Source organism: Nycticebus coucang, chromosome 6, assembly GCF_027406575.1.
Source record: "Nycticebus coucang isolate mNycCou1 chromosome 6, mNycCou1.pri, whole genome shotgun sequence".
Classification (NCBI taxonomy): domain Eukaryota; kingdom Metazoa; phylum Chordata; class Mammalia; order Primates; family Lorisidae; genus Nycticebus; species Nycticebus coucang.
In genome coordinates this window covers 54389533-54403526 of record NC_069785.1, presented here as the reverse complement: position 1 = coordinate 54403526, position 13994 = coordinate 54389533, and the positions used below count along the sequence as shown (strand labels likewise).

Genomic DNA, 13994 nt, shown 5'->3' with positions numbered 1-13994 from the left:
AAGCATGTTACCTAAATCAGAGAGAAGATATGCCATTTGAATTTTCAAGGTTATATAAAAAATGTAGCAGCAAGTTACATTCTCTGTATTCTGTAGCAGATGTTTTACAAGTTGGATACAGCTATTAAAATCTAAAACCAGGGCGGCGCCTGTGGCTCAAGGAGTAGGGCGCTGGTCCCATATGCCGGAGGTGGCGGGTTCAAACCCAGCCCTGGCCAAAAACCACAAAAAAACCCCAGCCTCTTAAAATCTAAAACCAAATTTTGTTTACTCTGATTTCTGAAAATACCTTTTTTTTTTTGGAGACAGAGTCTTACTTTGTTGCCCTTGGTAGAGTGCTGTGGCATCATAGCTCATAGCAGCCTCTAACTCTTGGGCTCAAGCAATTCTCTTGCCTCAATGAAATTTTTCAAGAAATAGAAACTTTGATGGTTAACTAAAAAGACCGTGCCATGGCAGTTCCTAACCCTATCCTTCTCTTTCTTTGCTGACGTGAGGAGTATGTTTGGATACCCCAAATTGTATATGAAAATCTTCTGACCTCTGGGCTTAGGTTTGCTGTTTCTGATAATCTTTTTTTGTAATAATAACAAGGCAAATTAAGGCCAGGCATGGTAGCTCACGCCTGCATTCCTAGCATTCTGGGAGGACAAGGCGGGTTGATTGCCTGAGCTCACAGATTCCAGACCAGCCTGAGCCAGAATAAGACCCCGCCTCTAAAAATAGCTGGGCATTGTGGGGGGCGCCTGCAGTCCCAGATACTTGGGAGGCTGAGCCCAAGAGTTAGAGGTTGCTGTGAGCTGTGACACCACACTCTACCAAGGATAACAAAGTGAGACTCTGTCTCAAAAATAAATAAATAACAAGACAAATAAGAACTGTTAGTATATATCTGTGTGGTTGTGCAGTGGGAAAAGCATATACCTGTGCCTGTTCTTAAAATAATCAGAATCAGTTTTGTTGTAGTGGTTGTTCTTTCTTAGAGACATAGTCTTCTTCTGTCACGCAGGCTGGTGTTGAACTTTTGGCCTCAAGTGATCCTCCTGCCCTCCTGCCATAGCCTCCCAAAGTGCTAAGATTACAGACATGAGCTACCATTCCTGGCTAAAAGAATTAATTTTATGGAGTTGTGTTCTACCTTGTCCTTTCTTTCCTGGAACAAACTCTGTAAATGTTCTATATGAATTGTATTTCTAAAATCTTTTTTCTCTGTCTTGCTTCTTAGTCAATTGGAAATGCTAAAACAACCAGGAATGATAATAGCAGCCGTTTTGGGAAGTATATTGAGATTGGCTTTGATAAGAGGTATCGAATCATTGGTGCCAATATGAGAACTTACCTTTTAGAGAAATCCAGAGTGGTGTTCCAGGTAAGCTGGGCATGTACATGTCCATACTTGTGTTAAATTGCTGTTTAATTGCAGAGCCATACTTGCTGGTGCATGTTTTCTTTCCAGATACTCTAAGCATCTTATGGCAATATTACTATGAACCACAGTTGGTCTGAAGCATGTAAAATAATGCCTATTATAATGCTGGTTACACTCTTGGGACTAATAGTCTTTGGGACCGAGCACTCTTAGGTTTAATGGTTTTGACTCTTTCTTGCAGATGCTTGTTAAAAAGCTTAGTTAAGAAGAGATGCTATGAGTTTAGTTTGGTTTCTCATCACATATTTCCAAATTATAGGGAAGGTATTGGCCTATGCTTTCATTGAGTTATAATTTGAACTCAGTTCAAGAAAAAGAAATTATCCTTGTCCTCTTTCCTTAGATTATGTTACTGTTTAGACAAGATAGTGAGGATTAAAAATCATTATAACCTAGTTATGCATTTCGATCATAAAACATACTCAGTCACATCTGTGCAAGATTTGCATTTACACAAACACTCTTAGTCTTTTTTGATCTGAAAGTCGGAAATACTATATATTTACAACATTGACAGGTTGTATACTTACATATTTACAGGTAGAAAAACTACATATTTCAGTGAAAAGCTCCAAGTTTAGAGCCCCTAGTGACCACTGCATGACTCATGCTCTGAGATCTGGGGTTTTAGTAGGCCCACTGCATTGAGGTTCAAACACCCTGCACTGTCAGGCAGCAGTGTCTGCAGTTTCCCTTGCCCAAGTCTGTCATGGCTTTGAAATATACTTGTTTCATATAGTAAAGCAAGAGTCCACTGTTCTAATATCTGTGTACACACAGAACAATATTGCTACACACATGGATATTTTTATAGATTTTTTAAAAAAACATCTAGTTTAGTAGCCCAAAGAAAGAATGGATGAGACATAGGTAGATGTAATAGAAGATTGAATTCAAATAATAGAGATTTGATTGATAGGTAAGTGAATAAGAAAAATAGTCCTTGGTCCTTCTCTGAACAGGCTAGTAGTGCTTAATACAAAATGGGAAGGCCTAGTCCATATTGTCTTGTTAAAAGATGTTGAAGTAATTCTAGCCGTTTCCAGTCCCCAGGATTATAGAATATTGAGGTTGTTTGGTAGGTCATCATGAATCAGGCAGTCAGAAAAAAGCATATTGTTATGCTTACTATTGTTCTTCATGTGGAAAGATGACCAAAGCACTTCTGCAGGCCCTCCTGCTTTTCAAGTCTCTATATGCTGAGCCACTTGATCTCTTACTTAATCAAGATGTGATCAATGTCTTCTGTCTGTGATAAAGAGCAGCCCCCTAAAAGACCCAGGTTTGTCTCAGCCTGTTTCAGCCTTAGTCCCCCGCATGTTCCCCCTGGTTAATTTCAAAAACAAGTTTCAGAATAGAACAGGGAAGTTCTCTCAGTTCGCCCAACCCCCTAGCAATAGCTAAACAATGGTGGAAAACTTACCCCAACCCCCTAGCAATAGCTAAACAACGGAGGAAAACTTACCTAAACAGAGTTTCCCAAGCTACTAAGTCTCCTAAGTTTGTCCCCATGCCAACCACCACGTTGTACGCCACGCAGTCGCCACTATAGCCCCCTGACTGAAACTCTGCCCCAGCTAACTGTCACATTCTGCTTTTGTTTTTGCTTGCTTGCATGGCAACAAAAATGGTATAAAAGTCAACCTGCTCCTCACTTTGGGGCTGTTTGCTTTCCCAGCAGCGATCCCTTGCGCAGGTGCAATAAATCACCATCTGATTTATACCTAAAGTGGAGTCTAAGTCTTTCTTCAGGTGGCAAATGAGTACAACACTGTCCCTGTAATAGATTTTCTTGTCCAGACATCAATCCCTTTTGGGCATCATACCTGACCTTGGCCTTAATTAAAATTGTTCTTAGCCAACTGAATATATAGCCAAATTCAAGGAAATGATGATAGAATATTATGATTTGATTTTGTATTAACAATACTAAAATGCCATTGATATGAAAAGACTCTCAAGAAATAGGAGTTGTACATAATTTATTTTATATTTTATAAATAGTTATTGATTTTAAAATATATAACTAAAATGATATGGAAGATGTAGTTGTATTTATAGATTTCTTACAAACAACCACAGTAGATAGTCCAGTCTAAAATATGATAAAAGTGGGGTTATTCTTTTTAAAGTGTTAGGAAAACCAAGAACTTAAGAAGTATCATTAGAAAAGAGTATTGAGTATTGCAAAAAACAAAGAAAAGATTTTATTAATAGCTTTCTCCAGAAGCACTGATATGACTGTGGCTGTATATGAAGTTGTTTTCTAGTTCAAAAAGCTTTGTTGTCAGGTATTCTATGCTGAGAATGATCAATATGTACGTACCGACACATATAAACTACAAATCATAAGGTTTAATAATCATAAGTATTAGGAAATTTAGGAAAGAACAATTTATTTCCCCAGGAAAATTAAATATTAAAATTTTCTTTTATGATAGAATTTTCTGAGTTTTAAATTAAAATGTTATAATTAAAAACTCTTATCATTTCAAAGGCAGAAGAGGAGAGAAACTATCACATCTTCTATCAGCTTTGTGCCTCAGCAAAGTTACCTGAATTTAAAATGCTGCGATTAGGTATGAATGTAACATTAGATGTATTATGCTGGTATTGTTTTCTGTTAATTTCTGAGTTCCTAAACATACTTGTTAAAAGGAGCTTATCTCATACAGAAATATTTGTGTATAAAATGTAAAAAGTCTGTAGTTGGCTGCAAAATAAACCATGGAGCAGTAGAGAAGGAGTTCATAGCTGTGTAAATGGAACAGAATTGGCCCTGAAATGATTTAAGATGAGTGTTTAAGATCTTGTTTAAGATGAGTATTCAGGGTGATGAATATTAGTCTCTCTACTTTAGTGTATGTTTGTAATTTGCCTTGAGTAAAAGAAAAAAAAAACGCATTTATGTGATGGAGGCCTGTAAGGGTTTCTGATGAAGGGAATAAAGTGTTGAAGAAATTATTTTAGCATGTGTATTAGAATAAAACCTTTGGTAAAGGTTTATTTATTTCACTAATTAAGATAAATAAACTGTGGACATTTCACTCCATTACTTAAAGTTTTCTATTAAAATGTAACTGAAAACACAGCCTGTCAAACTCCAGACCCTATACACTCAGCTGTGTTATCACACTTCTAATTCACAGTGTACATAAAAGAAGTCAATCCTTTTTCATAGGCCAAAAAATTGTACTTTTCTTCATTGCAGTAAATGCAGATAACTTTCATTACACGAAGCAAGGAGGCAGTCCTGTGATTGAAGGAGTGGATGATGCAAAGGAGATGGCACATACCAGGCAGGCCTGCACTTTGCTGGGTAATGTAAATTTATTCTTAAGCTCATGTGAGGAGCAGCTTTTAGACTCTAGCAACCTTTGTTTAGAATATTGGCTTGTCTTTGTATTAAGTGGTAAGTACTGGTGGGAGATTTAACATTCCATACAAAACACATTTAGACAGCAAATGTGCATGAAGTGTCCTTTTGGAGTGATAAAACTGTTCTAAAATTAAATCGTAGTATTAGTTGCACAACTTTGTAAGTTTACTAAAAAATCACTGAATTGCCCACTTAAAATGAGTGAAAGTGTGCAAATAGCCTTCAGTAAAGCTGTTTCACAACCATACTTGAGCCATCAGGGGAGGTAGGACTAACTGTTAACTTTTTTTTTGAGACAGAGTCTTATTTTGTCATCCTCGGTAGAGTGCTGTGTTGTTACAGCTCACAGCAACCTTCAACTCTTTGGGACTTAAGCAATTCTCTTGCCTCAGCCTCCCGAGTAGCTGGGATTACAGGCGCCTGCCACAACAGTGGCTATTTTTTGCTTCAGTTGAGACTGCTGTTTGAGCTGGCTGGAGCCAGGTTTGAACTCACCGCTCTCGGTATATGGGCCAGCACCCTACCCCATGAGCCACAGGCCCCACTCTAACTATAACTCTTAAACTTTTTTTTTTTTGAGACAGAACCTCAAGCTGTCCCCCTGGGTAGAGTGCCGTAGCATCACAGCTCACAACAGCCTCCAATTCCTGGGTTCAAGCGATTCTCCTGCCTCTGCCTCCGCCTCCCAAGTAGCTGGGACTACAGGTGCCTGCCACAATGCCTGGCTATTTTTTTGGTTGCAGCCGTCATTGTTGTTTGGCAGCTGGGCTGGATTCAAAACTGCCAGCTCAGGTGTATGTGGCTGGCGCCTTAGCCACTTGAGTCACAGGCACCGAGCCTGTGACTCTTAAAGTTTTACAAAGTCTCAATTTTAAGCTAAATGAAATGCGTTCCTCTACAAGTTCACATTTTGTAGGTTTGGGTTTTGTTTTTTTGTTTTGTTTGGCAGGTATTTTTGTAGTTGGGAAATGTAGCTACCTAAGTTGGCATGGTAACGGCACATTGTATTACATTTAGTTAAAACAGCTCAGATGTTAGTTACTATCTTGTTTCTGGGATTTAAAAATACTGGGTCTACATGTGAATAAATTAATCTAAAGAACTGTAGTCTACAACTTTTAAAGGCAAGTTATTTTTTAATACCTCAGAATGTAAATAACTTTAAAATCACCTGTTGATATTTTGAGGACTACCCTCAGGCAACTTAATTTAAAAGCATTGCTAATCCTGATGTGGATCAGGACCCCTGTGGGTCTTGCTGGAAATGCACAATATTCAAACTATTTCTCAGACCTACTGAATCTGAATCTGCATTTTAACAAGATGTATTGGTGATTCATATGCATATTAAAATTTGAAAAACACTGCATTACTTTTAGGGCTAAATCTAGAAATAGAATATTGTGAATTTGAAAAACCACAGTGCAGGAGATGACAAAAACTTTCATTATGAGGCCAACTCTCAGTTATGCTGTGTAAGGTAACATATTTGGAAATAATTTTACTGCTTCTATTTCTATATAATTATATCTAGTATTTAGAAATTCTTACCTTAGGGCAGTGCCTGTGGCTCAAAGGAGTAGGGTGCTGGCCCCATATGCTGCAGGTGGTGGGTTCAAACCCAGCCCTGGCCAAAAACTGCAAAAAGAAAAAAAAAAAAAGTCACCTCCTAGAAATTCTTACCTTATTAAAAGCTGAAGCCAGGTATGATAAAGGGCAAAGGCTGTCCTGCCTTCTCATCCTGCCTTATCCTTCAGGTCCTGCTCCAGTGCTGTAACTCTGTGCTTGGATACTTACTCATCAGGCTGGGGCACAGTACCAGCCTGAACACTGCTGATCTTGGGTATCTTTGACTTATATATTTGGTCTGTAGTTACAAGAAGGAGCTGACTTAAAACAACCTTGCATTTGGAGTAGAGAGAAATTGTAGTAATATTAATAAAATACTTAAGTCCAGTGTGTGACAACAATGATAATTTAACACTCACCTTGTGTCACATAGTGTATTAGGTATGTTATGTACATTATCTCATTTAACCTTTGCAAATATCCTTTGAAATATTCTCTATTATTCTCATATCTCAGATGAGAAAATGGAAGCATACATAAAAGGGTGACATTACCTGACCATATGAGATGGTAAGTCAGTAGCAGAGGCAGGTGTCAAGCACAGACTGTTCACACTCAACAGCCATGCTATTACCCATGACTACCTAGTGTGTTAATATCAAAAAGTTGAAAGTATTGTTGTTAGCTGTGACACATCATAATGTGCCTAACATCTGGCAATATTGAAGATTTAATGATAGCCTTAAATTATCTGCTATAATTTTTTAGTTACTTTTCTGGAATTAATCACTTATGCATTTAATTTATTGTTTCAGGAATTAGTGAATCTTATCAAATGGGAATTTTCCGAATACTTGCTGGCATTCTTCACTTAGGCAATGTCGGATTTACATCTCGAGATTCAGATAGCTGCACAATACCTGTAAGTTCAGAACAAGCTTAGTGGGATGGCAATTAAGTTGTGTTTTAGTTTTATAGATGCCGTATAATAGTGATATAGTTTGTCTCTCTATTAATGTTATCAGAGAGATAATTATCTAAAGGAAAATCTTGAACTGAGAATAAAGAAATAAGAATTTTAATCCTTGGTACACAGTGATTGTGTGTGTATGTGAGAGAGAGAGAGATGTATATATGAAATTATTTGTGATGTAAATGGCCCTATGACAAAAATTTTTGGCTGGTGTGCCTCTGGACACTGGTGTGTCATGAGAGGGTCTTAGTTGTGCTTCAAAAATTTTTAAAGGTCATTAATTAAATTATTTTTGAAATGAGTTAAAAGCACAGTAAGTATATTCTCTTTTTATTTTATTTTATTTTTTTGATCAACATACTGTAAGTGTGTCGCAGAAATTTAACTACAGGTTCAAGTGTGTGCCCTGAGATTTAAAAAAGCTGCAAAACACTGCCCTCCAAGATCAGAAACTCATAGACGATGGAGCTATAAGGAAACATACCGTGTCCCTGCTTAAATCCTTCAGGACTCTCCAACACCTTTGAGAACAGGCCCAATACCTTACTTGGCAAGACGGACGTGGGAGGTCCATCATGATCACCCCCTGATTTCCTATTCAGTTTCTCTCTCACCACTTCTCATACTCCACAGTCTACTCATTTCCATTTTAAGCTGCCACTCTCTCCTGCCTGAGCACAGATTCTCTTTTGAGGGTAGCTTGATTTCTCTTCTTCCCTGGCCAGCTCTTAATGCACTTCTGACATATAACATCTCTTCTTAGACGCACATCCCCTCTTTTGCTTTCCCTTATAGTAGCTCAAACCAAGCTGTTCTACAAAGGTCTCACTTGCTTGCCTTTACCCACTAGGATTTGAGGTCCTGTGGATGGAGTGCTAATATTTATTTTAATATTCTTAAGTGTTTAATTTAGATGGTTTTTATTCAGCTTATTTTTGGTCACCTTTTTTGGATCTGTGTCCACTTTCGTAACAACAGATTATATACTCCTATAAGAAAAGAATCTACTCCTATAGTACTTTATTCCTTTTTATGTGTGAATAACAGTCCATTATATGGAGATATCACATTTTGTTTATTCATTGATTGGTTGATGGATATTTGAGTTGTATTACCTTTTGACTGTTAAGAATAATGCTAGTCTGAACATTAGTGTATAGTCTGGATTTTTTAAAAATAAACTGATTGATTTCTGTACCATCATCTTTGCCCATGTGAACTTTCTCCAAATGTCAGGATTATCCTGATTAGGAAAGTCATCATTAATGTTAAAAATATATCATTTCACCATGGGTCTGCCCTAAAATATCAGTGTACTGTTTTCTATTTGAGATGTCTAAGAGTTATTTTCTTGGAGGAAAATAACTTCTTATTAGACTTGTCCAGAAGTTACTTCTATCCAGTTCCCCTTAGAATTCTGTGTTTGTTTTTTTCCTAATCAACACTTCCTTGATTTGATGGTAACTATAAGTACTATAATTTCACTATTTGGGGTAGGTGGAGATTAAATGAGCTTTCAGTGTTACTGGTAAGACATCTCTTTTTGATAGTTCTGCCCCACCTTGAGGACGTTTGCTGGACCTAATTACTTTGAGCTTTGGTTTCAAAGCTCAGTGCAGAAGATAACAACAAAGCACAGGGCTATAAGCAGGGGACCACAAAAGAGACCCATGCAGGGTCTAGGGAGGAGAAAAATAAATTTGCTCACCACTCATTCTAAGAATATAAAGAAAAATTAATCTGACCCACACTTGGTGCTAAGTGTTCCCTAAAAAAATTTGTAACAATAAACCTGCCCTCACACATAGTCCTAGCCTGATTTCATAATTTCTAGAAGGCCCCCAAAAGCTACATATAGAAAATTAAGTTTAAATTGATCCTGGGCTGGTAGTACCTTAGATACCTGACAGAGGCAAATGTAAAACTATTTTGGAGGATCCACCTTCATTCTAGGATTCAGTAGGAAAAGTTACAAGAAACATTGGCTTACCACTAAGTGATGGGCACACATGGGCACAAAGAGATGTAAAGGACATTGGAAATCAAGAAGGGGGAAGGAAGGGAAGGAGTGAATGGTAAAAACATACCTATCAGATACAGTGAACATTATTCTGGTGATGGGTACTCCAAAAGCACATACTTAAGCATTATACAAGGTATCCCTGTATCAAAAGCATTTGTACTTCCTTAATACTTTGAAATTAAAAAAAAAAGAAATATTAGCTCACAATCAAATCACAAGTCCCACAATTAAATAAAATGAAGTAACTAGGGCAAAGAACAGATAACAAAGAATGCTAAAAGAAGTTAACAGCAGATTTGACCCAATTAAAAAGAAAACAGATGAGCTCGAAGATAGACATGAAGAAATTATCTAAAATGCAAGATAGGACCAAACAATAGTTAAGAAGGATGAAGGGTAGAGTACTAATTTTTTTTTTTTTTTTTTTTTTGAGACAGAATCTCACTTTGTCACCCCCGGCAGAATGCTCTGGCGTCACAGCTCACAGCAATCTCAAACTTTTGGGTTCATGCAGTTTTCTTGCCTCAGCCTCCCAAGTAGCTGGGACTACAGGCACCACAGTGCCTGGCTGTTTTTAGAGATGGGATCTTGCTCCAGGTCAGGCTGGTCTCAAATTCGTGAGCTCAGGGGATCTGCCCACCTCAGCCTCCCAAAGTGCTGGTATTAGGCCTGAGCCACCACATCTGGCCAGGGTACTAAATTCTTATTTTAATCTAATGAGAATTCTCAAAAGAGAGAAGGGAGAGAATGTAGCAGACATAGTATTCACAGAGATAATTGCTAAGAAACTTTAGAACTTGTGAAAATGACTAAACCATGGATTTAGAAAGTTCAAAACTTCCCAGTTAGGATAAATAAAAAGAAATCCAAAAAAAAAAAAAAGAAATCCACTTCTAAGCACATCATAAGGATACCAAAAACAGAGAGAAAATCTTAAAACAGAGGTAAGATAGATTGCCCTTGAAGAAATACCAATTAATCTGACAGCTCATTTCTTTCTTTCATTCTTTTTTTTTTTTTTTTTTAGGCAGAGTCTCACTATGTCACCTTTGGTAGAGTGCTGTGGCATCACAGTTCATAGCAACCTCAAACTCTTGGGCTTAAGTGATTCTTTTGCCTCAGACTCCCAAGTAGCTGGGACTACAGGCGCCCGCCACATTGCCTGGCTATTTTTTGCTTGTAGTTGTCATTGTTGTTTGGCAAGCCTGGGCTGGGTTTGAACCTGCCAACTCTGGCGTATGTGGCTGGTGCCCTAGCCTCTGAGCTACAGACGCTGAGCCAGCTTACTTCTTCTTAACTGCAAAAGTAGGGCCACAAAATCGTGGGATAAGATCTTCAATGTGCTTAGAGTAGAAACTATTTATTTAGATTTGTATACCCATTTAAAATATTTTATTGTCTGGAATGAGGGAAAAATAGAATCATTTTTCAAACAGAAACTTGTGAGAATCTGTTACCAATAGGCCCTCACTAAAGTAAATATTAAAGAATATAGTTTGGGCAACAAGAAAATGATCTGAGATAGAAGATCTAAGATGTAAGAAGAAATGATAAAATAGGAAAATAGTAAAATGTGACCAAATGTAGATAAAATTTGATTAATCAAAATAATAATAATTATAATAATGAATAGTACTGGGCATGGTGGCTCACACCTGTAATCTCAGAGACTCAGGAGGTTGAGGTGGGAGGATTGCTTTGGGCCAGGGTTCAAGACTAGCCTGGGCAACACAGTAAGACCCCATCTCTAAAGACAGAAAAATTAGCCAGGTGTGGTAACATGTACCTGTACTTCCAGCTACTACGGAGACTGAGGGAGAAGGATCTCTTAAGCTCAGGAGTTCAAGACTGCAGTGAACTACCGCTATGCCACTATACTCCAGCCTGGGCTATAGAATGAGACTCCATCTCTTAAAAATATTATATATTAATGAATAGTTTACGGGGCTGGAAAAAGGTAGCATTCCCCACAAGGCACATGTTAATTACTTGGAAAGGTAGTTCTCTTTGTCGTAGAAAAACCTGGCAGACATTCCCTTAACCCAGTGATCACAACTGATAGTGCCAGTAAACAGAGCAATCATTATCCCATAACTTCTGATATGGTGCACCAAGGAGAATACAACATCAAATACATAACCCAAATCTACTCATGAGGCAATAGCATAGAGATCCAAATCGAGGGATTCTTCAAAAATGTCCAGGTCATGAAAGACAAAAAGGAATGAACTGTTCACATTAAGGGAGACACATAAGACATGATAACTAAATTCAATGCAATGGTCCTGGATTTTTTTCCTGGACCATAATTTTTTTTTTTTATTGTTGGGGATTCATTTAGGGTACAATAAGCCAGGTTACACTGATTGCAATTGTTAGGTAAAGTCCCTCTTGCAATCATTGGACCATAAATTTTTTTTCTTTTTCCATAGAGGATATTAGTAGGCCAGTTGGAAAAAATTGAATTAGATATGCAGGTTATTATATGCAAATTTGTTTTGTTCATTATATTATAGTTATGTAATACAATGCCCTTGATTTTGGGGAAATGTATACCAAAATATTTAGGGCAAAGGGCATTGTGTTAGCAATTTATTGTTAAAAGGGTCTGAAAAAATAATATGTGTGTATATGTGTTTATAAGAGTGAAGGAAAATAGGGCTGAGCATGATGGCTCACACCTGTAATCCTAGCATTCTGGGAGGCTGAGGAGGGTGGATTGCCTGAGCTCATGGGTTCAAGACCAGTTTGAGCAAGAGCGAGACCCCCGTCTCTAAAAATAGCTGGACGTCGTGGCAGGCGCTTATAGTCCCACCTACTCTGAAGGCTAAGGCAAGAGAATCACTTGAGCCCAAGAGTTTGAGATTGCTGTGAGCTATGAGGCTGGGGTACCCTACCGAGGCAGCAAAGTGAGACTCTGTCTCCCCCAAAAAGTGAAAGAAAATGAGAAAAGCAAATATTTAGGGAATTTGAGGGAAAATAAATTTAGGGAATTTTTGTACTATTTGTTCCACTTTTCTGTTAGTTTAAATTAGTTCAAAATAAGAAAAAAAAAGTGAATTGCCAACTCTCCCTTTCTCCCCCAAGAAAGATAGAACTAAAGTATTAGATAATAAAGCTTATAGGTTGGGATGGGGTATTCAAACTTAGTGTTACTTAATTACACTGTTAATTATGTAAGTTAATGCTTCTATTATAAAATAGTAACAGAAAGTGAACCTTTCAAACTAATAGAAAGGAAAGTGAGCTGAGAAAAGTCCTAATGGGTCAAGAAAGGGGTAGAAAAAGAAACTTGTAAAAGGTGAGACAAAGAAAAACACAAAAGGTACATAATTAAAAATGGATTGAAGTCTCTGATTAAAGGACATGGATTGTTAGACTGGTTAAAAAATTGAGGCATGTACTTTTTTTTTTAAGAGTCTCACTATGTTACCCTCAGTAGAGTGCTGTGGTGTCACAGCTCACAACCTCAAACTCTTGGGCTTCAGCAATTGTCTTGCCTCAGCCTCCAAAGTAGCTGGGACTACAGGCACCCACCACAACACCCAGCTATTTTTTTGTTGCAGTTGTCATTGTTGGTTAGCTGGCCCAGACTGGATTTGAACCCGCCAGCCTTGGTGCATGAGGCCAGTGCTGTAACCCATGTGCTATGAGCACCAAGCCAGGTATGTACTTTTGAAAGAAGGATTCTTAAAACATGAAGGTACAGAATGTTTGAAAATGGAAGGTTTAGAAAATACAAACCATACTAGCTAGAGCAAAACTGGCAGAGCTATATTGATACTGAACAAAGTAGATTTTGAGGTCAAAAGTAATAGTAGGAGAAAACAGTCACTTTGTAATGATGAATACTTTGTTCACCAGGAAGATGTAACAGTCTAAACTTGTATGCCTCAAACTATATAAACAAAAACCAACAGAAACTATAGGAAGAAATAGACAAATCTACTATCATAGTGGGAAACTATTAACTTTTCTTAATTATTGATAGGTGAAGAAGTCCAAAAATAAAGTTATAGAAAATTTAGATCAAGTGGTTAACAATCTTGATTTAACAGAATAATATGACAACAATAATCGAGTATGTTTACAGAGTGCTGCCCTACTTCTAAAAATAAGGTCAAATCATTCATACATGTGTATCTACTTTATGTTTATGATATTTAAAATGTATGTATGTGGTTGCTTACTTAAGGAAATTGAGCCAGGATGTTAACGGTGGTGCTGATTTGTATCTGAAGTGATTACTTGGGAGGAAGGTGGATGAAAGAAGGAAGAATTGTTTGAATGAGAAGGATCAGGGATGAGAGTGTCAGGAGACCAGATTCTCATGGCAACCCTGACATCATTTCACCACGTGATTTGTAACAAGTCCTTTTTTCTTTTGGATTCTGTTTACTCATTTATCAGTTAGAGATGACAGTGTTTACCCTGCTTATTCCCCAGGAATGTTATCAGATTCAGTAGATACATGTGAGTGAAGATGTTGAAAAATAAAACTAACATGGATTGAATTAAACAAGTATTTATTGAACACCTACTCATGCAAGGCTCATGAGAGACATTCTAAGAGTTACAGGGATATGTAAGTCCTGAAGCTTATTCTAATATAAGAAGTCAC

The 13994-nt window shown here is 37.5% G+C and overlaps 1 protein-coding gene across 4 annotated transcripts in view; it reads left to right on the top strand.

Moving 5' to 3' along the window:
* The window catches only part of MYO5A (myosin VA), a 210103-nt gene that overhangs the window by 88359 nt on the left and 107750 nt on the right, over positions 1-13994 (top strand). For all 4 annotated transcript variants that reach the window (XM_053595125.1, XM_053595127.1, XM_053595126.1 and 1 more), the window contains exons 6-9: positions 1226-1369; positions 3927-4008; positions 4641-4748; positions 7193-7299. In XM_053595125.1, the coding sequence (XP_053451100.1) occupies positions 1226-1369; positions 3927-4008; positions 4641-4748; positions 7193-7299 (441 nt within the window). The remainder of the gene's footprint in view (positions 1-1225; positions 1370-3926; positions 4009-4640; positions 4749-7192; positions 7300-13994) is intronic.